Source organism: Staurois parvus, unplaced genomic scaffold (assembly GCF_062004578.1).
Source record: "Staurois parvus isolate SC_StPar_1 unplaced genomic scaffold, SC_StPar_1.0 ptg000019l, whole genome shotgun sequence".
Taxonomy (NCBI): Eukaryota; Metazoa; Chordata; class Amphibia; order Anura; family Ranidae; genus Staurois; species Staurois parvus.
In genome coordinates, this window is record NW_028317815.1 from 4,080,660 (window position 1) to 4,106,306 (window position 25,647).

At 40.0% G+C, this 25,647-nt stretch overlaps 2 protein-coding genes across 3 annotated transcripts in view; one reads left to right on the plus strand and one right to left on the minus strand.

The window, feature by feature from the left end:
* TUBGCP6 (tubulin gamma complex component 6) overlaps nt 1-15,303 on the plus strand; it is a 53,200-nt gene extending 37,897 nt beyond the window's left edge. For both annotated transcript variants that reach the window (XM_089684555.1, XM_089684564.1), the window contains exons 19-26: nt 1,087-1,273; nt 1,382-1,550; nt 3,072-3,213; nt 3,327-3,521; nt 6,422-6,554; nt 8,204-8,417; nt 10,324-10,523; nt 15,141-15,303. In XM_089684555.1, the coding sequence (XP_089540681.1) occupies nt 1,087-1,273; nt 1,382-1,550; nt 3,072-3,213; nt 3,327-3,521; nt 6,422-6,554; nt 8,204-8,417; nt 10,324-10,523; nt 15,141-15,232 (1,332 nt within the window). In that variant the 3' untranslated portion in view covers nt 15,233-15,303. The remainder of the gene's footprint in view (nt 1-1,086; nt 1,274-1,381; nt 1,551-3,071; nt 3,214-3,326; nt 3,522-6,421; nt 6,555-8,203; nt 8,418-10,323; nt 10,524-15,140) is intronic.
* Nucleotides 15,304-21,921: 6,618 nt separating this feature from the next.
* SELENOO (selenoprotein O) overlaps nt 21,922-25,647 on the minus strand; it is a 32,812-nt gene continuing 29,086 nt past the window's right edge. Inside the window, exon 9 of the mRNA XM_089684577.1 lies at nt 21,922-24,775. Within this exon, the coding sequence (XP_089540703.1) occupies nt 24,581-24,775 (195 nt within the window). The 3' untranslated portion in view covers nt 21,922-24,580. The remainder of the gene's footprint in view (nt 24,776-25,647) is intronic.

Consider the following 25,647-nt stretch of genomic DNA (forward strand, 5'->3'; position numbering starts at 1 on the left):
CTTAAATATACCATTTGGAAGGTTTGGGCCTATAGCACGAAATGAAGCATGCCTTGGACAATAAATTGCTTTTTCCAGGTTTAGGAAAACATAACCTGAAGTTTTCATTAGGCAACATACAGATCCATCCAATACATAGTCTCCCATCTACTTACTTTCATTAATGGCTAAGTTCACATTTCATAAAAAATAAATAAACAAGTAAAATGTTTTTGTACACTGCGGCCTGTAAAGCTTTGCATCCACGATCAGCAGATTGGATTAGGATTCTGAAGACTCTGTCAGCTGTCTGCCTGTACTTCCTGTACGGGCCGACAGTTACTGAATTGCAGAAAGAATCAATGAACTATGAGAGCGCTCACCAGTGCCCTCCTAGTTCACTGAGAATTACAATCCAGCGGTACTTGTAGATCATTCTTTCACAGAATTCTGTGAATAAATGACACGGCTGTGTGGGTGAAACCCCATAGCCACGCTGTGTTTAAATTCTGACGGGTGTGTAGAGAGGATCCCCCGCTCGCTGTCACAGGGAGAGGGTGGGCATCGAGGGGAGAGGAGGCAGGAACATGTTACATATTCCACCCTAAATACAGGCAGAACATATTCCAAAGGTGAACTTATTCTTTAAAGAAGAATGGCATCAAATGCTGTAAAAGGACTTGTACGGATTATGCTAGTAATACCACAGGCTTGCTGGAGATTTCCTACCTGGAGTTCTCCTTTAAGAAGTATTCCTGAAAGCAATGTGATTACAGATGTATATGCTTAGGCAGTCTTGAATTTCTGTTTTTTTTGGGGGGGGGTTGCATGTTCTTTTACTCTTTATTGGAACAGTGTTTTAAGTCTTTATTACAAAAAAAAAGTTCAGTTTTGTTTCCCAACTGAAATATTGAAATGGATAGACTGGGATTTAGGAAAAACAGCAAAAGTAAAAAACCCGTTCAAAACAACCAGTTGTAACGTGGGACTTTTCTTTTTTGTAATCCAGCATCTGAAATCATATTGAGTGCTATGGGGGATGTGTTTTTCTCTTTCCTGTTCCTATAACTCAGCTGCTTTATACAGAAAGGTTTGTGTGTGTAACAGAGTGAAGATCCTACTTGCAGCTATGAAGAATCTGGCAACACCACACACAGTGAAGATGTGCAAGTTCCTGAGGCCAAAGAAGTGAATAATGTCGAGGATGAAACTTGGCAAAAAGAGCAAGATTATATCCAGTCACTGGCGGATAAATATTGCCTGGAGAAATATCAAGACAGCTATGCAATGATGTGTAAGTATTCCTATTGGAGAATAAATATTAATGTATGTGATATGGCATATTAATCTTTGTAAAGTTACAAGATGTATATATCCCTCTTCTATCTGTTTGTCTGTGCAGCAGAGCCTCCAGTTCTCCAAATGCTTAACCATGTAATCACCGGAGAATTCTCCCTGCCTATGGACCCCAATGTGCACTCGGCCACTGATGAGACTGCTGTTATGCTCATTGAGCTCCTCTCCCTACCAGTGCTGATGAAGTATTCTGTTACTGCACCCATTGTATCCCAGTGAGTTTTGTAAACACTTCCAAGTTATGTTATTGCTGAAAATGGAGAGGATTAAGGATTGACTGGATTTCTGAAATGTAGCTTTGTAAGCATATATTCTGCATAATCAATGTTTGAAAGCTGGAGATGGCCTCTAATGGCCAGCTGGAAAACCTCCGCTTAAGATATAAATTAAAAGCTTCATTTTCTGTGGGCAGAGCTGCCACTATAAATGAAAAAAAAAATGAATGTAGCCTTTTAATCTCCAGATATATTTTGTAGCTCAATGTTACAAGTACCGCATTGGTCCTAATAGTTTTCATACTCTGTGATATCACATATTTATTGTTTATTTTTTTTTCATTTTTTTGCACTTCCTTTATTTGTGCAAAAGTTATATGACATACAAAGTCTGATAACATACAGTCACAGTGTTAGTACAGTATCTTGTGGAGAAGATTCGTAACCACCACGAAAGCGGTAAACACAAAATAAAGAAGACATTTCAGTACTAGAGAGTAGTAATGAACATTCACTAAGGCCGATATTAAAAAAGTGAATTCCAGTAGAGAACTTTAATATGAAGAGTAGCATACGGTGTAATTGTAGGCTCGTTATTATTATTATACAGTATTTATACAGCGCCAACAGTTTGCTCAGCGCTCATTAGCTAGGTATTCCATAAAACTAAATTAAACGATGCGGCAGAGATCTTAAAACAAAAAGGAGGGGGGGCCACATGTCCACAAGTGGCGAAAAAACATAGTGGTATTTATGGTAAATCTACGAAAAATGGCCGTTTTCGTAAGCATTGGTGGCAGCAAAGGACGGTTTTTTGTTTATCGGCCGACAATTTGGCAGATAAATGACCCGTCTTTGGCCAGCCTAACTCTCTAACACTAGCTAAACTGATATGAGTGAAAATGGTCACATGAACACAATGAAGCATTCAGTGTCCTCACAGCAGGAGAAAGGTGATTTCTGGAGATAGTCTGGTCACTAAGGACCCATTTATATTTCTGTATTGTGGTAGCACGTTACATCCAGTGTTGTGCTGTTCATTTGAATGGTACTCTAATGGATTAAGGCAATGTTGGCAGCTCATTCATTTCAATGCAGTGCATGTGAATACACAACAGAACGCATACTAACCCAACACAAGAATGTAAATGGATCCTAATAGTACCCTACGAAAAGATATTTCTAGTACCACTTCACAGCAGTGCTTGGGAATTAGGAGGTTTATAGAAATCGGTGCAAAGAAATGTTAGGATGTTGGCAACCACTAATGTTCCAGAGGTATTTTTGCAGGTTAAAAATGTATTAGGGCCAGCTTTTCCTTTTTATTGTGTGTTTTAAATTGAACTTGAGATGTCCTTGCTGCTGTTATTGACCTGGCAGTCTCAACCATGAACGCTTGCAATAGCTTACTAAAGGGGGAGGAAATCAATGCTGTTCTTTTGCAGTGTACATATTTTTAAATTCTTTGCTGCATCTTGCGTGTTAATAGAAATATATTCCTTCCCATAATCTGTTTTGTAGTGTTTCCCTTGTGAACAAAGCTGTGGTGGATTTTTACTTTGTGGAGCTGAATATGGAAAAACATTTTGTAGCAATCCGTCACTTTCTGCTTATGGAAGATGGGGAATTTGCTCAGTCACTTAGTGACCAGCTTTTTGAAAAGGTGAAGTATTTTTAAGCGCCCACGTTTTATGGAATGCATGTCATGATAAACAATGCCAGCTACACATGCTAGTCCTGTATATTATTCATGTAATGTGTTCTACTTGTTTACAGCTTGTTTCAGGACAGACGCCCGGTGAGCTGTTCACCCCTCTAGTCCTGAATTCTATCCTGAACAAAGCTCTGCAGTACAGTCTACATGGAGATTCTCAGCTCGCTTCCAATCTTTCCTTTGCTCTTAAATATATCCCTGAAATGTTCACTCCTGCAGCCCCAGATATTTTAAGCTGTCTGGAGCTGAGATACAAGGTGCGTTTATCTACAGAATTTCACTAATCCTAGGAAGTTGTTTTTTCTTATTTGCTTTGTTTGCATCATGTCAAAAAATTTATAAAATGGAAGTTCACGGTTGCTAAATTCTGTTCAGTTTTTATTTTTTTTCCCTAGATTATGAATAGAAAAGTCATCTTACTATCTAGGTTAACATTTACAACCCTTTGACAGCTCATGCTAGAGATCCATGTCATATAGAATAAATTAGGATCAAAGATTATCTCCAGCGTAGTGTTTTTTTTTTTTGTACATTTTTTGGATAGCATGAGAAAGGGGTACAACCTCTTTTAGGCTTTTATTGCTTTGTGATCCAGCCGAGGAGATTCCCCTCCCACCCTGTTGACGTGACTTGCAACTTATCCAAATCACCACTTAGAAAACGGGGGGACATTTCCCTAAATGCTGCTGTCAATCAGATAATGTGATGAGAGATCGAGGGGCATGTCCAAGACTCTCTGTGCGTGTCTATGGGTGCACACAGCCTCATTCGGGAACAGACTCACATGAGTGCCCTCATAGCACACAACTTGCAATATTGGCACTCATTGAAGAAGAGGAGTCAAAAGCACAAGCAGGCAACCCCAGAAGAGGAGGTAAAGTGCCGCTCTGTGCAATACCATTGCACAGAGCAGGTAAGTAAAATGTGTTTTAAGAAAAAAAATATGTCTTTACAAACGCTTTAAAAAGTAAACCAAAGTACCACATAATGTTCTCCTTGGAAGAATGTGCTTTTAGAAATACAGTCAGGTCCATAAATATTGGGACATCAACACAATTCTAACATTTTTGGCTATATACACCACCACAATGGATTTGAAATGAAACAAACAAGATGTGCTTTAACTGCAGACTGTCAGCTTTAATTTGAGGGTATTTACATCCAAATCAGGTGAACGGTGTAGGAATTACAACAGTTTGCATATGTGCCTCCCACGTGTTAAGGGACCAAAAGTAATGGGACAATTAGGCTTCTCAGCTGTTCCATGGCCAGGTGTGTGTTATTCCCTCATTATTCCAATTACAATGAGCAGATAAAAGGTCCAGAGTTCATTTCAAGAGTGCTATTTGCATTTGGAATCTGTTGCTGTCAACTCTCAAGATGAGATCCAAAGAGCTGTCACTATCAGTGAAGCAAGCCATCATTAGGCTGAAAAAACAAAGCAAACCCATCAGAGAGATAGCAAAAACATTAGGCGTGGCCAAAACAACTGTTTGGAACATTCTTAAAAAGAAGGAACGCATCGGGGAGCTCAGCAACACCAAAAGACCCGGAAGACCACGGAAAACAACTGTGGTGGATGACCGAAGAATTCTTTCCCTGGTGAAGAAAACGCCCTTCACAACAGTTGGCCGGATCAAGAACACTCTCCAGGAGGTAGGTGTATTTGTGTCAAAGTCAACAATCAAGAGAAGACTTCACCAGAGTGAATACAGAGGGTTCACCACAAGATGGAAACCATTGGTGAGCCTCAAAAACAGGAAGGCCAGATTAGAGTTTGCCAAACGACCTGTAAAAAAGCCTTCACAGTTCTGGAACAACATCCTATGGACAGATGAGACCAATATCAACTTGTACCAGAGTGATGGGAAGAGAAGAGTATGGAGAAGGAAAGGAACTGCTCATGATCCTAAGCATACCACCTCATCAGTGAAGCATGGTGGTGGTAGTGTCATGGCGTGGGCATGTATGGCTGCCAATGGGACTGGTTCTCTTGTATTTATTGATGATGTGACTGCTGACAAAAGCAGCCGGATGAATTGTGAAGTGTTTCGGGAATATTATCTGCTCATATTCAGCCAAATGCTTCAGAACTCATTGGACGTCGCTTCACAGTGCAGATGGACAATGACCCAAAGCATACTGCAAAAGCAACCAAAGAGTTTTTTAAGGGAAAGAAGTGGAATGTTATGCAATGGCCAAGTCAATCACCTGACCTGAATCCGATTGAGCATGCATTTCACTTGCTGAAGACAAAACTGAAGGGAAAATGCCCCAAGAACAAGCAGCAACTAAAGACAGTTGCAGTAGAGGCCTGGCAGAGCATCACCAGGGATGAAACCCAGCGTCTGGTGATGTCTATGCGTTCCAGACTTCAGGCTGTAATTGACTGCAAAGGATTTGCAACCAAGTATTAAAAAGTGAAAGTTTGATTTATGATTATTATTCTGTCCCATTACTTTTGGTCCCTTAACAAGTGGGAGGCACATATGCAAACTGTTGTAATTCCTACACCGTTCACCTGATTTGGATGTAAATACCCTCAAATTAAAGCTGACAGTCTGCAGTTAAAGCACATCTTGTTCATTTCATTTCAAATCCATTGTGGTGGTGTATAGAGCCAAAAATGTTAGAATTGTGTCGATGTCCCAATATTTATGGACCTGACTGTATTTGTTCTGCAATTAGTGATCTATAAATGATTATTGCATGGCAAAAGTTCATGGATTAAATCTTCCAAGGAACACAATTTGAAAAAACAAAAAACAACCTTTGGACTAACGTTTAGCTGGGGCTGTGGATCGTTATTCCAGCCCACCAGTACAAGCCCACATCATAGATATCTGATACTTCACACTGAATTGTTTTCTTTCCCTTACTCCTAAACACTGATGAATTGTCTGTGCATCTCCCTGTCTGTAAGGTCAGCTTTGTTATGCACTGTTTTCAGTGTTTTATGTGCACCAATCTCACATATGGTGGTCACATATACATCTTTTAGTATGATGGTATGGGTAACTTGATGCTTTTATGACTGTCTGTGTATGTTTTCCCCTTTGTTTGCAGTAAGATCAATTCTCTACAAAGCATTGCTCTTTATTATCAGATCAGTGTATCTGTAGAAAGTGTACTAATTGTGACCTCTGGCTTTCTTAAGGTTTCTTGGCCTCTGAACATTGTCATTACAGACAGTTGTATAAATAAGTACAACAAAATTTTCTCCTTTCTGCTACAACTGAAGCATATGGTTTGGACGCTAAGGGATGTTTGGTTTCATTTAAAACGTACAGGTAAATCTTTTTCATGTGTGCGTATGATGACCTATGTATTTTTTTAAGTGGGCTTGGGCTTTTGTTACAGCTATACTATGTTTCTTAACCCCTTGACGCTGACAGCAGGCATATATGCGGCCCTACAGAACTGGACTTTTTTCCATGGGGCTGCATATATGCGTACTTGTGTTTGTGCTGGGAGCGCGCTGTGCACAGATACCGGGCTGTCACTGGGATACCCGGGTCCTGTATTAAAAATAAAGAAAAAATACCTAGATCAATGTTCGCTCTAGGTCAATGCCATGGTTAGTGTTCGGATCAAGTAAAAGTCATGATCAGTAAATTTTGGGCAGGACTTTTTTTTTTTTTTGCCAAAAAGCATTTTTAAACGTAGTATCAGTGTCCGTTAGTGTCAGTGTGTGTTAGGTAGGATAAAAAGAAAGCAAACTGCGAACTATTTTTTCTGGGCCTTACTACAGGTACAAACAACAAAAAACATACACTTATTTGGTATCGCTGCGATTGTCAGGAGCAGGGAAATTTATTTTGGGTTGTTGTTTGGTGGTAGGTTATAGTAGTAGCAAGTAATAAATAGCAAAATCTTAAAGAAATATATATTTTTTTTACTATGTTGGGCCAGTTTTGCCTTGATCATAAAAAAAAAAAAAAAAAAATCTGGAGATATCTGTTATCATTTACCACCAAAAGAAATTTGTCCTGAAAAAAAAACAAAACAAGGTATAATTCACCTGGATACACAAAGTATTTGATATGTACGGCTTTACTAACACATCTTAAAGTTGCAAAATTGTGTTTAGGCATTTAGTTTTGTTTTACCCTTAGGCATGAAGGGGTTAAGAATGTTGTCTTCTGGGTGGTTCTGTGGGTGTCTGAGAGCAAAGAATGAAGCCATTTTTGGTGGAAATTAAAAAAAAAATTATTAAAATAGTTAAAAAGAAATAAAGGCTTTTAATAGTTTTTCATGGAAAAATATACACAATTTTTGTCTGAATTGGCTATTTTGTTGACAGTAAAATAAAATCTAATGCTGAACTCTGGGCACAAATATGTTCATTTAAATATATTCCTTAATAGCCACAAAGGATGGAAATCTACTTTGCGTCTTTAAAAACCTAGATATTACCTTTTAAACCCAATATTATCTTGTAAATGTAGTGGTGACATTACGCTTAGTATGTAGCCTGTGCAGAGAACAGAGCCGGAGGGAGGGACCCATCAGGTCCACTCAATACGGGCTGACTGCAGAAAACTAGTATCCCTTCACAAAGGAGGAGAGCAGCAGTGACTGGTCTTTATTACGGGAAGCTTCTGCACAGAGGCAAAGTTTAAAACTGGAATACGGTATAGATCTGGAAGAAATACACAAATTACATCAAGATTCAAATAATGCTGGCCATACGCTAGTAGAATTTTGTTCAAAACATTATGTTTTTGGAACATTTATTAGATTTTCTAACGATCAGTGGGGTAAAAATCAGGGATTGCTTTTGACTCTAGTGACAGGACAATTCAAAGAAAGGGGATGGAGAACCTTGTTTTTGCCCCCGACATAATATCTTCTCTGCAGAGCCATTTCAGTGACCCCTATAATGATTTGAATATATATAGATTAATTAAGTTGTTAATATTTTATATTTTCCTTACAGCTTTAGTGAATCAAGCATCCAATTCAGTACAGTACCGACAGCTCCAGCTGTATCGACATGAAATGCAGCATTTTGTGAAAGTTATACAAGGGTATATTGCTAACCAAATTCTGCATGTTACATGGGCTGAGTTTAGAAACAAACTTCGTACAGTCAGCAACCTGGAGGAAATCCGCAAGGCGCACGTAGAATACCTCAACAAGGCCCTTTTTAGGTACATACAGTGTGCAGCTAACATGCATTTCTTTAAAGCATTTATTAAATAAATTGTGCTAGTAGAATATGTGTTGTGATCTGCCGCAAACATTAACATATACAGTGCATCCAGAAAGTATTCACAGCGCTTAACTTTTGCCACATTTTGTTATGTTACAGCCTTATTCCAAAATGGATTAAATCCATTTTTGTACCTCAACATTGTACAAACAATACCCCATAATGACAACGTGAAAGAAGTTCGTTTTTAAATCTTTGCATTTTATTAAAAATAAAAAAAAACACATGTACATAAGTATTTACAGCTTTTGCTCAATACTTTGTTGAAGCACCTTTAGCACCAATTACAGCCTCAAGTCATTTTGAGTATGATGCTACAAGCTTGGCACACCTATTTTTGGGCAATTTCTCCCATTCTTCTTTGCAGTACCTCTCAAGCTTCATCAGGTTGGATGGGGAGTGTTGGTGCACAGCCATTTTCAGATCTCTCCAGAGATGTTCAATAGGTTTCAAGTCTGGGCTCTGGCTGGGCCACAGCAGGACATTCATAGAGTTGGCCCGTAGCCACTCCTTTGTTATGTGGGCTGTGTGCTTAGGGTCGTTGTCCTGTTGAAAGATGAACTGTCGCCCCAGTCTAAGGTCCAGAGCTCTCTGGAACAGCATGATGCTGCCACCACCATGCTTCACTGTAGGGATGGTATTGGCCAGGTGGTGAGCAGTGCCTGGTTTCCTCCAGACATGACGCTTGGCATTCAGGCCAAAGAGTTCAATCTTTGTTTAATCAGACCAGAGAGTTTTGTTTCTCATGGTCTGAGAGTCCCTCGGGTGCCTTTTGGCAAACTCCAGGTGAGCTGCCTTTTACTTAGGAGCGGCTTCCATCTGGCCACTCTACCATAAAAGCCTGATTAGTGGAGTGCTGCAGAGATGGTTGTTCTTCTGGAAGGTTCTCCTCTCTCCACAGAAATGCTGGAGCTCTTTCAGAGTGACCATCGGGTGCTTGGTTACCTCCCTGGCTAAGGCCCTCCTCCCTCGATCACTCATTTTGGCCAAGCGGCCCGCTCTAGGAAGATTCCTGGTGGTTCCAGACTTCTTCCATTCATGGATGATGGAGGCCACTGTGCTCATTGGGACCTTCAATGCTGCAGACATTTTTTTTATACCCTTCCCCAGATCTGTGCCTTGATACAATCCTGTCTTGGAGGTCTACGGACAATTCCTTGGACTTCATTGCTTGGTTTGTACTCTGACATGCACTGTTAACTGGGAGACTTTATATAGACTGGTTTATGCCTTTCCTAATCATGTCCAGTCATCTGAATTTCCCACAGGTAGACTCCAATCAAGTTGTGGAAACATCTCAAGGATGATTAGTGGGAACAGGATGCACTAGAGCTTAATTTTGAGTGTCATGGCAAAGGCTGTGAATACTTATGGGCATGTGTTTTTTTTTTCATGTTTTATTTTTAACAAACTGCAAAGATTTCAAAACGAACTTCTTTTATGTTGTCATTATGGGGTGGTATTTGTAGAATGTTGAGGGAAAAAAGTGAATTTAATCCATTTTGGAATAAGGCTGTAACATAACAAAATATGGCAAAAGTTAAGCACTGTGAATACTTTCTGGATGCACTGTACATGTGCACATGGCAAAATAGACACCTGCTGTAAGTTGAAATTTTCAGTGAAAAAATACATTTGGGTCTCTAAGCCTCCATTAATGGGAGATGTCTCTGCTGATTGAAGATCTGTTATTACTGTGTTGTTATGCTGTTTACATGCAATTTAAGACCGTAACCGTTAAATTGATGATGCATATGTTACTGTGAGATATATTGCTGTACATTGCAGGTTTTGACTCATTTCATGCTTTGCTGAAATATTGACTCTCTTTATTTTTTTTCTAGGGGTCTTCTAACGGAGAAGGCAGCCCCATTAATGAACATTATACATAGCATTTTCAGTCTTATCTTGAAGTTCCGTATACAGCTCATCTCTCAGCCATGGGTTTGTGACAAGGAAAAGCAGATGGCTAGCCACCCTAACTACACACTAATGCAGCAGTCTTACAATACTTTCAAGTATTACTCTGACTTTTTGTTTGAAGGTAAGTCTAATGCCCACATGTTCTGTTCTATTATAAACAGTTTGGACTTTTGTTCTTAGAATATCCTTAATCACAGCTTTCTAAGTACACCAGCCACAAACTTGGGCTGATGTGAGTTTACGGGGTTACAGGTTTCAGTAATAACCACCTACCACAATAATCAGTAAATCTACTAGAGCTGCAACTAATGATTATTTTCATAATTGATTAGTTGGATGATTGTTTCGATTAATCAGATAAAAACCTCCAAAAAAGTTTGGTGTATAATGTAGTTAATATGTAAGGTTTAAAAAAAATGTATTCTTACATATACTATTAGAGGTTGAATCTTTTACATATGATCAGACTCAGAGATCAAATTTTTATTTAAAGAAAAAAAAAATTTGTTTTAGAAACCTAAAACTCTGTTTTGCAGATTTCAAACAAGACTGTAATATTATGCATGACAGACTCTCTTGTCATAGGCTGGTAGCTTGACAGCGCCTGCAGTCACTTTTTTTTTTTATACTGTACCCCCACTTCATGGATCGACTGATTATTTTTTCTAGGCATGAGTACTAAGCTCATACTCACCTGACCCGCCAATCCTACAGAAAACTACGCTCCCCCACAGTCCAGCGGTGGACTGTTTCTGTCTCTGGAGCGTGCATTGAGCATTATTCTGACTCAACTAAGAGGCCATAAACTTTATCTTCAGCCATGTATACAGCTATACCACGTGGTGTTGAATTTATCTCTTGCATCGGGTCAGACAGTTTAACTCACATGTTGAGGAAATCAGATGAGGAAACCCATTCGAATATTCCGTTTAATGGAGAATATCATAGGTAGAAAAACGTTAATGTTGTAGCCTCATGGAAAGATGCATTCGGTCAGACAGGATACAGTGGAATGATTACAGAGAGAGGTAGGGGGGAGGAGTATACACAAGCACCGTGAGAGAAAGAGCTCAGCTTAGACAGAAGGAGACAGCTTAAAGAAACAGAGCAATAATAAACAAGTGATGGTCTCAAAGAAATAATAAATCAAATAGTGTAACACAACAAGCATGCTGACGTCAGGAACAGCCCATTTACAAGACTCATGGGCGGCAGGAGCCGAAAGGAATGGTCTTGTGCTGGGAGAATTGGCGAGTCAGGTGAGTATAGCTTTGGTGTCCTCTCCTCAAGAACAAAACGAGCATTTGACCCTTGTAGTGCCGTTCCATTTTTTTTTTTAAATCCTTTCTATTTTTTTGTATTTTTCCTTCCCTTATTTAATCAAACCATGTTACTGAAGGTGATTCTTTTTAAACTATTACTTTATTTTGTTAACTGTTGTTAATATGGTAACTTTCAATAAAATATTATGCAACAGGAAAAAAAAGACATTGTTAGCAGCAGCATACTTTTCTAAAATCACCTGTCAAGATGTGGTAAAAAAAAAAAAAAAAAAAAGCCCTTTATAACACACACACTTTTTTTAAATAAATTCTAAAGGCTGAGCTTTTTTTAAGGATATAATTATTTTAAATATGGGACAGCACAGTGGCTAAATGGTTAGCACTTCCGCCTGACAGTACTAGGGTCATTGGTTCGAATCCCAACCACCTGCCTGGAGTTTGCATGTTCTCCCTGTGCCTGTGTGGGTTTCCTCCAGGTACTCCGGTTTCCTCCTACACTCCAAAGACATGTTGGTAGGTTAATTGGATCCTGTCTAAATTGGCCCTAGTATGTGTATGTATGAATGTGAGTTAGGGACCTTAGATTGTACGCCCCTTGAGGGTTAGGGACTGATGTGAATGTACAGTAAATTAGTTCTAAAGGCTGAGCGTAAATTGACGGCGCTATATAAGTACCTGAAATAAATAAATATGCACAATGCTGGTAACTTTTACTTTAAAGCGATTCTTTCTTTTTTTTGTAAAATAACCATTAGGTCTATACACACCTGTGGTGTGTAGTGGTTTTGCACAGAGCAGCCTAGACCCTCCTCTTCTCGGGTCCCCCGCAGGTTCTCCTGGCTCCTCCTGTCTGTTGGGTGCCCCCATAGCAAGCAGCTTGCTATTGGGCGCACCCGCTGTGTGTCCATTCACATACGGAGCCATGGTTTGGCCCCACCCCTCTCTCTCCTCATTGGCTGACTGGCTGTGATTGGCAGCAGTGGCAGCCAATGGCTCCTGCTTGTGGTGTCAGCCAATGAGGAGGCAGAGACCTGGAACAGTCGAGGCTGTGATTCACATTGCTGGATCGTGATGAGGCTCAGTTAAGTATTAAGGGGGCTGGGGGAGCTGCTGCACACAGGTTTTTTACCTTCATACATAGAATGCATGAAGGTAAAAACCCTCGAGCCTTTAGAACCACTTTAAATTTAATTGCATTCTTTATGTAGGCCAACTAATCGATTATGAAAATAATTGACAACTATTTCCGTAGTAGATTATAATCTAAAATCTACAGATATAAGCAACTGAAGCTATACGCAAATCTCAATTTGTGAAATGCAGTTGATCAATAAGGTAAACACATTAAAGTACCAATGGAGAAGTTTGGGAGGTGAGAATGGCTAGGGTTTTACAGAAAAAGTTGAGATCGGCATGCAACGTCAGCTGCGTGTACCTCTGGATATGCTGATCATTCTAACACGTGTTTATTACTGAAAGTAACTTTTAATATCAGAAAAGAACTGTCAAAAGTCCTGCGTAACAAGCTAATGGAACTTCATAAAGATGGAAGAGGACATAAAAAGATGTCTAAAGTCTTGAATATGCCAATCAGTACTGTTAAATAACCTATTAAGAAGTGGAAAGTTCGGGGATCTCTTGATACCAAGCCAAGTACAGATACACCAAGAAAGATTGCAGCCACAATTGCCAGAAGTATTGTTCGTGATACAAAGAGAAACCCATAGGTAACCACAAGAAAAATACAGGCTGCTCTGGAAAAAGACAGTGTGGTTGTTTTAAAATAGTTATATAGTCCGGCTGAAAAAAGACAAAAGTCCATCCAGTTCAACCATAGAAAAAAAAAAAGTTATGATCCTATACCCACAGTTGATTCAGAGGAAGGCAAAAAAAAAATCCAGCAAAGCATGATCCAATTTACACCTGCTGCGAAGAAAAATTCCTTCCTAATCCCCCAAGAGGCAAATCGGATATTCCCTGAATCAACTTTACCTAGAAATGTTAGTATCCAGTTATATTCTGTGTATCCAAGAAATAATCCAGGCCTTTTTTTTTTTTTTTTTAAAGCAATCCACTGAGCTGGCCAGAACCAACTCTTGAGGGAGTCTATTCCACATTTTCACAGCTCTCACTGTGAAGAAACTTTTCCGTGTTTTGAAGCTTACATTTATTTTCCTCCAGACGTAAAGAGTGCCCCCTTGTCCTTTGTGTTGAAGGAGCACAATATAATGACACTTGAACAAAAATGAGCTGCATGGTCGAGGTGCCAGAAAGAAGCCTTTACTGCATCAATGACACAAGAAGGCCTGGTTAGGCCTTTCAAGGTGTTGTCAAGCATAATGTAACCGGGCTTTTTTGTGGCATTGATGCAGTAAAAGCTCCTTTCTGGCACCTCGACCAAACAGCTCATTTTTGTTCAAGTATCACCGTATTGTACTTCTTAAAAACAACCACACCATCTTTTTCCAGAGCAGCATATTTCTTTTGAGGTTGCCTGTGGGTTTTTCTTTGAATCCCAGACAATTCTTCTGTCATTTATGGCTGCAATTTTTCATGGTCTACCTGACCTTGGCTTGGTATCAATAGATCCCCGAACTTTCCACTTCTTAATAGGTGATTTGATACCAAGCCGAAGTCAGGAGCTTCAGCTTTTGAATGGAACTCCGCTTTAAAGTGTTACTAAACCCACAACAGTAAAATCAGTCTGTATATGCAGGAAAGCATGCTTGTTATACTCACTGCGGAACCTAAGGGGTCAATCCTCTGTTATCTCCTGATAAGACAGACTGAACCTGTAGCCACATGCTTCGTTTAGTGTGTATTGCAAGAAAGGGTTTTTTCTTTTTTTTGTTAATTAAGGGGTAAATTCTCTGTATTGTGTAAAAACACAGTTTGATCCTGACTTCTCTGATCCTCCCCTTCTTCCAGTTCTTAGCGCCTGCTAAGCCATATCGTGTGGAGTCACTCTGCACATGCTCAGTTTATTGGGTATTGCTAGAGGGTTTTTTTTTCTTGGGAGAGTGCATGTGATCAGCACAAGGCCAATCAGCACTGTCCAGGCAGAGATCAGGGGTCCTGCATCCTCCTAGAACAAAATGAAAACTCCTCCTACAAGCTTTAACATGAGCTCGGCTGGACACTGATAGAAGTCACAAGACTGCTCTAATCGAAGAATAGAAAGAGTATTTAGTTTATAGTTACTAACATAATTGCACTTCCATGTTCCATGTACTGTAGACCAGATCTAGTCAATGCAGGGTCCTGGGTTTAGTAGCACTTTAAGCAGGAGCCATATCACACTTGTAATCGACGGTAAGTTTCCTTTATGGGATGGTTCCTCTGCACACCTTGCTGGGTACACTTGAGACATAGAGGAGCTCAGCTTAGTAGTTATGTCATTAATGGTAATAAACAAATCACTGTTACAAAATAAACTGCTTTTTTTTGTATTCTAGTGGTAACCAAGCTTGTAAATCGAGGATACCAGCCACATCTGGAAGATTTCTTACTGCGGATTAACTTTAACAATTACTACAAAGAGAACTGAATGAACAGAGACTGGTTATATATATGTGCAGTATAAATGTATAATAAATAAAATATATGTTTTGGTAAATACCTACGTCTTCATATTTTGTTACATAGGGTGTTTATTTTGACTGGCTGCATCTCTAGTGACAGTAACAAAGTGCTGCGTACTGTTGTTGGCCTACAAATGACAGCATTAGTTTGTGTCATTTGTGGATTCACAGAGAACAGCTCTGGCGCTTTTCATATGATTTCAGACAAGCAGGCTATACCAGCTGCCTTAGAAGGGACATGCCTGTATGTCTTTAGCTGCACTGAATTCCAGCTAGATATGACACACAATAATGCGGCTTTGTATTAATTCTTTATTAAATGTATTTTTAATTGCCACTAGTTTAGGTACCTGATTTTGACTTGGTGGTAACCTCTTGCAATCCCCTATACATCTGCACTTTGGGAGAGGCGAAGGCAGGACTGGCTGCCATTTAGATGTGCTGCATACAAGTGTATTGGGAAGAACCTGATAATAGGAGTGAGCAGAGAGATGACTTCACCAGTCTGCTGCTGCTCTTTACATAGAAAATTAGCTGGCTGAGAGTTGGGAGAGGACATTGTTGGTATTGTAACCGTAAGTGTTGTTATATGTCCAGCTGTACCAAGTGGCAGGGCTGTGAACTGGATGGACAGAAATCCAAATCCTTTGTCAGGTAAAACAGTTCCTCATGTATGTATTTCATTTGTATATTCAATGGTTTGCCTTGAGTTCAGCTTCAACACATGGCTGAAGACTAAAACTGTAGCTGTCTTTAATAATTCTGATTCGAAATGAATCTGTATGGTACTAAACAAGGGTGTGAATCAGCACACTGTGATAAATATAGCTTGGTGGCACCAGTAGGTATTTTGCATTAGGGCTTGTTTTCACATGCAGCAATCCTTGCTGCCCCTCTGAAAAACAATCAGCAGTGGGTGGCTTTTCAGAAGGCAGCTGGGATGCTATATGTTGTGGCCTCACAACTTGTTTTAACACTCAGTAGGCCGTGAACTGGAATGTGTTGCGTTTGGTAACACTTGCCTGCTGCATGTGTCAGCTGGGTTATTTATTCTGTACAGCCCTAAGTGGTGCCTGTCTTGTTTACATGGGTGGTAAACCCAGTTTTACCACCCCTGGCAGCATATCTGAACAGGCACTTACAGTTCTTTCCTGAGGAGGGGCGTATTTAGCTGTTCCTATGTGTGATATTGCACTGTGAGGATTCTCACTTTCTTCGTATATCTTGTTTGCAAGATGGTTACCGGATTAAGTAAACTCATTTCGGTCATGGAATTTTCCTTGACTATTTTTGTACAAGGTTCCCTCTGGGGTCCTGATCTCCTGGGGCCTTGTACCTAGTATGTTATTCTGGGGAGCACATCACTTTGTTGGTCTGTTTCTTCCTTATCAGGTAGTTACGCTGTTCCAATTGCTTTGGTGGGTTCTTGGATTCACGCCTCTGACTGGTTCAGGCTGTGTTCCCTCGGGTGGAGTCTTTCTTCTTTGGTGGTGATTTCTTTTGTTTTCTCTCCATGTCTTGCAGGGGGCTTCCACTCATCTGGATCAGATTTAGGTGCCGGTTCTTCAGGCAGTTCAGGTCTGGAGACCGTGTGCATTCCCTTGGTTTGGGTCTGTGGCTGTTCCCAGCTCCTCAGTTGGACTCCTTTTAGATGTCCAAATTGTTTCTGATTTTTGGTGTCCTTCAATGAACAAGAAAGACTTTTCTACTTGTCATAAAATCTTTTCCCCAAAGTCCATTGAGGAACACAAGTCTCACACTTCCGTTTTTTTGTTTTTTGCTTTGCCCTTGGTACAACTTTTTTTTTTTACCAAAGCATGCTGGGCAGAAGATGAGTTATGCGGGGATGGTTTTTAATTTTTTTGTTTGCTAGTGAGTTATACTCCAGCCTACAGGAGGTTAAAACAAACATTTCTGAAGTCCCTTAATGGTCTCTAAGACATAGTGCAAAAAAAAATAAAAATAGGATTTGACTTGGAGGATGATATATGATCTTAGTTTTAGACCATGGATTATATGCTGAGGCCTTTAGGTGATGGGACACTGGCAAAGATGTAAGGACAGCCCCAAATAAAACCCCTTCCAGTTTTGTAGAATTTAATAAGGAGTGATTTACAGGCACGTTACATACTCTATTTTCTTAGTCTCACATGGCAGCATATAGGGTCTTAGACCATGGAATGCCTATAAGCAATTCAACTGAGGGGTGAGCAACACAGCAAAATAAATAACAGGCTCAAGACAAGGGCTCAGCAGGACTCAGAGGAGCTTGAAGCACCTTATGATCAAAGCTGGCATCAGATGAGGCCTGAACATCCACCTAGTAAGACTAGCAAATCTGGAAAATAGATGTCTGATGCTAATAAATCCATGAAGCACTAACCAATTTAGTTGAGTGTGCCTTGAAAGGGAAGGAAGGAACCCCTATCTTTAAGACTATAGGCTCAACTAATGACATCAGAATATTATGTGGACCGCACATAAATTAGGTGCATTAAATTTGACAATACAGGAGTAATATTGCTTCACATATACAAAGTGAATAATTGTAACATTCAGTCCCAATTCAGAAAAATAAAGTGCCCAAGTGTTGAATACTAATTGGTGAACTTCGTGCAAAAATGACAGGTGCTCCTCTGTGCTCAATTGGTGCCCCACATGGATGTGTACTCACCGTTAGCCGTGGACCACCTATCTCTAGGTTCATTTTAAGCACCTGGTTTGGGACTAGCCCAATGCATGATGGCAAGAATGGCACCAATATTAATTCTTGGGAATCATGCGATCTGGCTGAGAGTAACCAATAGGATGATGACCAGCATGGATATAAATGACAGTGTAGTTTCAAAAGAGACTTTGTAAACTTTCTCCTCTCCTCCTAGGCAGTAAACCAAGTTTCAGCATGTGAACAGAAACAAAAGCAAACATCTCATAGCGTAAAACCATAAAAAAAACTTTGCTTGTGAGTTTTATTATAATTTCTCCCCATCAAAGTGCCCATAACCTGGCACTCAGTGTATTCAGCCTTGCTGCCTGTGAATAGGAACAAAGATGGCTGCAGTGTTCCAGCGTGCATTCCAAAGGGTGGAAATGACATCAGTGGAAGTTGCTTCATCAAACCTCGACCGGTTTCAATCAATGGATCATCATCAGGAAGTGCACTTTTTCAAGCAACCACCACTTATTTAAAGACTGAACCATAGGCGTGCACATGCTCAGTTTGGTGTATATTGCTAGAGAGGGTTTTTTTTTTTCTTTTCTTCCTTGGGAGAGTGCTTGTGATCAGAACAGGGCCAATCAGCACTGTCCAGACAGAGGTCAGGGGATTTCCATCCTCCTAAAGCAGAAAGAAAACTCCTACAAGCTTTAGCTAGTCCTCGGCTGGACACTGATAGAAGTCACAAGACTGCTCTAACTACTGATGAGAAAAGGTATTTAGTTTATATTTACTAAAATAATTGCATTTCCATGTTGTGTGTACTGTGGGAGACCAGATATAGTGAATGCAGGGTCCGGGGTTTAGTAACACCTTAATGTGAATATTTTAAATATTTGTTGATATTACCGAAGGCACTGAGTTTTTATATGCTTTTGTTTTGCGTGAAAAGGAGAGGTGGATGGCATGATTTAACACTTATGGGGGGGGAAAGCTCATTATAACCTTTATATTATATTAAAGTGAGAGCACAACATGGGAGAAGAGTTAGCACAAGGTGATGGACAGTGTTTTGTGGTGAATTATATGAAAATTTCAGTGATCTGGATATCACAGGAGGACTTGGAAATTATCGAGCATATTGTTTTTCTTTTTACACTTTATCTGGGGAGAAGTACAAACACATTAGTGATTATTATTTGATGCACAATATCATTATGATTTATTTACACAGGAACATGTGATTTATGTAATGATTTGTTCACATTTGGTAGTGGTGAACAGAGAAGTCAGCCTTGCAGTGAGAGTAGCAGTGAATGTCCCTAATAGCTTCAAATGGCAGTTCCTGAAGGACTGAGCAAACCAGGTTGGGAGCTTTCACTAAGGAGTGTGAGGCAAGCACACCTTGAAGGTATCAAAGGCCAAATGATGATCCAGACTAGATTAGAGGAAAGATGGGATTCACCCCACAAAAGTACTTCCTGGAAAATGGTATTTCCTAGCCCATCACCACACGGATGTGATTGCAGACCTTGTGTGAAGGCGACCTCCTAGCCTTTAAAAGTATAGGGAAGACCAACTCTGAAAAACCCTGTCCTTCAGGGTATGAGCTTCAACAGCCAAGATGTTAAAGTAATTGACAATCAGGATGGTGGACCTGCCCCGGAGATAAGGTTCAGATAATCCAAGAGGGCACACAGACAGTCAGCCAGGAACCTGTGCATGTCTGAGTAGCACAGGCTTCTGGCCTTGAACAATGAGGAATATCTGAATGTTGATCTATATGAATCTCTGCACTATCAATTGGATATAGATTGACAGGGACTGAACTGATTGTTCCTTTAGCAGGAGGTGAGCTTCTGGAATCTTTCCTACTCTGGAAGGAGCTGCTTGAAAGCAGTGTAGTGTCAAATCTGCAGCCAGGAAGACAAGTTTGACAGCATGAAAATGGGGACAGCAGAGCTGAAAATTCTAGTTTGGGCCCCCAATGTAATCAAAAGGAAACATATTAGATTTCCTGGGACGAGATGGCTATGAAGGCCAACAGATACCCCACACTTTTACAAATGAGAGGCACCTCCTTATAGCGAAGGGGCAGGTTTTGAGGCCTAGGTCTTATGATGGAAATGGGTTCCAGGTTTGGGCTTAGACTCAGAGGAACAAAATAGCCTCATTCTGGGTATTTATCAGTGTGTATCTGCTAATCCATCAACCCAGCAGTACAAAGCTACAGAGAAAAGTTCCAGCTGTTGAAGTATAGCTGGATTCTTAAAATGAGATGGAGGAGGGCCCTAGTCTTGTTTTTGGAGTAGATATCTAAAGTCTGGCAGACAGACATGGTTGCATAGCAGGCCCAGCCAGGGAGAATAAAGCTTTTAGTAGGACTTCTAACCTTTTGTCCAAGGATCATGGCATATGTGTGCAGTTGTGAACAGTAAGTAGGCTTGTGTTCCATTTAACCATTCCCATGTAAGCCACACTGCCATCACAATAAGGCCAGGCTTACCATGCCCTATTTTACCATTGTCCTAATCAAGGTTTCAAGTCTCTCATAATCCCAGCAACACCCATGTTCAGTATACATGTTAGTTTTCTTTCTATATAAATGATGCTTATAGGTAATGTAACTGTTCCTGTAAGTGCAGCACAGAAGCCTCCTTAAAATCACAAGAACTATTTGCTTACATTTATATACCTTGGAATACTTTTTTCTCTACATTAGCCAAAAAAAAAAAAGCTCTGCTGCTCACAAGTAACCCAGTCCCATTACACACAATTTTTAAGCAGATCAACAGCATCCAAGCAATAGACAGGATGACTAATGTTGCAGGCTTGTGGTGATGCTGCTTGAAGTCGGGCAATGTAGTGTAAACCCCGTTGATGCTCTGAAAAAGGGAGCGGACATCCTGACACTTATTCAAGAGTGTGAAATCACAAAGGAAGATAGACGCCACTCAAACTGACCCACATGCATTAAGTGAAGAGTGTCCGTGGTAGCCTCAGCTGAGGTCAGTATGGACACTCTTCAGGATGACTAATGCTATATTTCTACCACACAGGAATTAAACATTGATCTTTAATTAGTATGATAAGCCTTACTCAACTCTTCAAAGTCTGATTGTACAATCTCCATTAGCTCAGCCCACTATGTAGTGAAAATGCCTGCTCATTTTACACATTTACCAACACTAAAGATGATTGTATAAAAAAATTGTATGGTCAAAAATGCAACATCTACGGTGAGCTTAAAAGTGGTTCTGTTACCTATTACAAAACAAGGAATCTGGTTACTCTGGACAATGACGACACTCTAAATATAATTTCTCCAACTTTCATAGGTGCTCAGTGCTATGAGACTTCAACATCATATGTCAGTATTACAATAGGTGGGATTGAGAAAATGCAATTCAAACATCACATTTTCATGTGTAATACATTTTTGTTATGCAGCATAGCATCTTTAAGTAAGAAGCTGACACGCAATATTTTTGGCTCAGAACCACTTTCTTTTAGGACCATGGAAATTAATGGTAAAACACAAGAATTGCACATATCACGTTTTTTTGAACATATATAGTATACACCAAGCAAATTCTCTATAAATAATAACCCTCAATTTACCTAATTAATATTGGAGCAACAGTGACCTCTGACTAGATTGCAGCAATGGGATACACTGATTTTTTTAAACAGGAGTGTATTTGTCAGGACTGTCTGTAACAGTGCCATACTGTTCTTTCCCACTGCGCTCAGGGGATTTAACACAAGGTAAAAAAACGTTGTAAAAATAAATAGAGATTCCCTTTCAGCCTGGGATTTCATTGGTGTGGGTGCACACATAAAATGTAATTCTGTAATTCAATCCCATCCATGTGACACATTAAAAAGTGACAAGAAGAGCAGAGTGGTCTTCCAACAAAGTTCAATAAATAGATAAGGTCTTGGAGCCCCCCCCCCCATCAAATGCACATTAAAAAAAAAAACCAGTACTGAAAATGATAATTTTACGATTGTTTATTTTGAAATTGTGTTTACCATGTAAATGAACTGAACACGAAGGCTATATTAATGTTCTTACGCGTATAGAAATGTACTTAGCATTGAACATTTTTTGGCATAAAAGAACAAATGAAAACATTTTTTAAATAGAGAGACTCAGACCAATATACCTTTACCCTTAATCACCTGATGTTTCAAAGCACAGACAACACCAATTTTAAATGATCTCCTAAAGGTTCACCATTGGAACATATTACATGTTCCAGTCCTGTCCCCTCTCCCCCTGATTCCTCCCACCCCCTTCCTCAGTGTGACAACACACAGGGATTCTTCTCCCCTCACCCACTGTCACTTTTTAAAAATAGTGGGGCTCTACCCACACAGCCATATCATTCATAGGAATCTACGGCCGATGGACTTGAAGTTTGAATGAACTGCAGGCCCACTGATCAGCACACACTGCCTACAGATCTGAAAAGGACAGCCTGTACAGATGTTAGGGCAACAGAGCTGTAAACAGTGTGTTTAGGAGCCTAACATTCCAGATCTCAGGTGTAATACTTTGCAGGCTACGGTTTTTTAAAAAAAAAAATAATTCACTTTTTTTTTTTTTTTTTTTTACCTTAGCCTTTAAAAGGAACCTAACCTAAAACATGCACACCGCTGACTTCTGGATCATCAACCCTGGACAAGTATTTGATCTCAACTTGCATACTATTGCCGACTTGAAATACTGAAGCCAGAGTCAGCCAGACATGCCTAGCATTTTCACAAGGGGATCAGCAATGGAGGATTCCATATTTATCTCATGATGGTTATCTATTAAAGTGAATTGAACTGTATATAAAAAAAAAAAAATTGCTATCAGGCAGATTCTTTATTCCAGAAGAGATGGAGCTCGTCTCTTCTGCAATAAACCATACTTACCTACCTAGATCTTTAGAACGTACAATGAGATGCATATTGTATATTCTTGGTACAAAAATGAATGAAAAACTCCTGTGCGCATGCATGGGAGTTACATCATTCTGGCCTGGCCAATCAAGATTACTGAAGATCCCAACCCAAAATAGGACTGAGTGAAGATGTTGGTGGTGGCGATGGAGACTAGTGAAGTTCCATATTAATAGCTGTCAGCACTGCAAGGGCATGAATTACAATTGGGGAAGAAGGATCATCTGTAGTGTGTGTGACAATGAAATGGTCTAAAAAGCTTGTTATATAGCCACATACAGAAACAAGGATATCATGGCCATCTAAAATATTATCTACATTAAGCATTCAACCTGAAAGCAAAAATGTTTAAAAGAGAAGTTCTTTCATTTAGGGTCACAGGAGTGCACTTACTTTTGCTCTCCTGTGAAGTAGTCAGCTTATAGCAGGCTATTGCCTGCTGTCAGCTGATGTGACAGAGCCACTCCAGGTTCTGGAAGGATCCTGATCATGTGGTCGGGATCCACCCAGCTGCCTAACTAATGGCTAGCTCCTGGTTCTCAGCACGTGGTTGAGGGCCAAAGCCAGCTGCACCTGCCCCCTCTCCTGTCCAGCACTCCAGTGAGCACTGCAGAAGCAGAGTGGAAAGCAATAACTGACAGTCAGTGCTCCCCACTCCAAGCAGACAGAGAACTGAGCGATAAGAGGTCATGTGATTGACCAGTTCTTGGTCTTTGAGCAGACGTGGGCTACAGCATAGAGGTGGGTATGGATGTTTGTTTTTTTAATAAACCCAGTACTTCTCATTTAAGAGAAACTTTGCCTGATGTGATTGATATAAAAACAAACAATGAATAGATCCCAAAGTTTAAAAAAAATAAAATTATTTCTGTCCTATGTTAATCTCACACTGTACCTTATTTCACACACTACACTTGCCTGTTTGAACAAGGCAATAAACTCAATACAGTCTGCTCATGAATCTGCTGTTTTATGGTAATCAATATATATATAAATGACAATGTCCTCCACCTATCTTTGTAACAAGGTACAGTCTGTACAAAAGGCACACAGTAAGCAGCAAAAAATTACCTGAATATGTCCATTAAATGCAATTGTTTCACTTTTCAATTGCAACATTTTGTGCGTATAAAAGCGTCAAGTCCATCATATCTTTTAAATTAGTGCTCCTACTGTGATGACTTACGTAATGCTAAAACATGCAACAAACACTACAGTGGTTAACATCAGGCCAAAATACATCATATTCCTGAATTTATATTTTTGCCGTCATGTACAAATTACATTTGGATTCTATAGGTTTTAGTGGCAAATAAATATTCTGTAACAATATTTTCTCCAATAGCCCATTTGCACATGGGGCTGCCTAGCTGCTGTGCGTTCCTCCTAGCATTTCAAAGCGTTCATTCCTAAAATGCGAGTACCACTAGGTATAGCGTTCAGCCCTGTCCAGCCACAGCCTTCCATAGACTTGGACAGGCTGCAGGCATCGGGGCTGGATGCTGCAACTGTGCCACAAGTGCGCACTAAAATGCCAGGAGGGACACACAGCAGCTAGATGCCCCCCCCAAGCACAAGAGGCCTTCAATGGTTAGGTTTCCAAGAATCCAAATGTAGTTTAAAAAACACTATATGTGCTTGTTAGAATTGGCCTTGTTGAGTTTTTTTTCTGCAAGAAAACAGAAGGTGACCAACAACAAGGCTTTTATGAAGATCAGGTGACACATAGCTCTGTAGCCCAAAGTGGAGGTTTGCTGCTGTACGGAAGTCTGGAAAGAATTTTGGGCCTACAGACAGCAGAAGCGCAAGCTTCCAGACGTTCTTCTTCAGCAAGCTCAGGGATTTCTTCACTTTCCTCCACTTCATAAGGATTTTCCAGAACCTTCAGGACATGCCTCACCTGGTGATCAATTTAAATACCATACATTTAGAAAAACAGACTGCCTTCCAGGTAAAGTCCCTTACATGTAAAACACATATCAATTTAACACTGGCATTAGGGACAAAGAAGGTTTGGTACAGAAGTAAACTTTTAGTGAGGTTAAAGAAAACATTCTAGATAAGTCTGAGGACTGGCACTGCCAACAATAATCATTTTTTGTAAAATAAACCCATCTGTGCCCATACAGAATGCAGCAACAGGTTTGCTTTGATGCTCCCTTCCAGCAGCAGATACAAAAGTGTTAAAGTTTTGCACAAGTAATACCTATCCATAGGCAATGCATTAAAAGCCTTTACAGGTTACCAGTTTAGAGAGTTAAACAGGTCTGGTGCTAGAATTATTGCTTTCACTCTGGCATTCACGATGATACGTCCCATGTGTGATGCGATCACCGTTTACATATGTATGTGGGGCCTACATATATATTTGCATGGGATCAGAGGAAGCTTTATTTTTATTTTCTTCACATTTTTACACTGTTTCTTTCAATTTTTTTTGATCATCTTCATTGCTATCACAAGGGATGAACTGCATCTCCTGTAATAGCATGGGCAGTGACAGGTACTCTTTATTGAGTGATCTTGGGCCTATTAGACCCCAGATCTCTCCTTTTGTCCTCAAAAGCAGGGGGTCTGACGTCTAAAAAGTACCCAATAGAGGTGGCCAGGAAAACTATTGTTTCCAGCAGACATAGATGCAAGCGTATGAGCAAACCATACTGTTGGGGGCAAGAATACTTTTAAGTACATTTTACCCATCATATTTGCATTTTTCCCATGCTGCAATGACAAGTAAAAATGTTTAAGGTTTAGGTATTTCGATGCACCAGG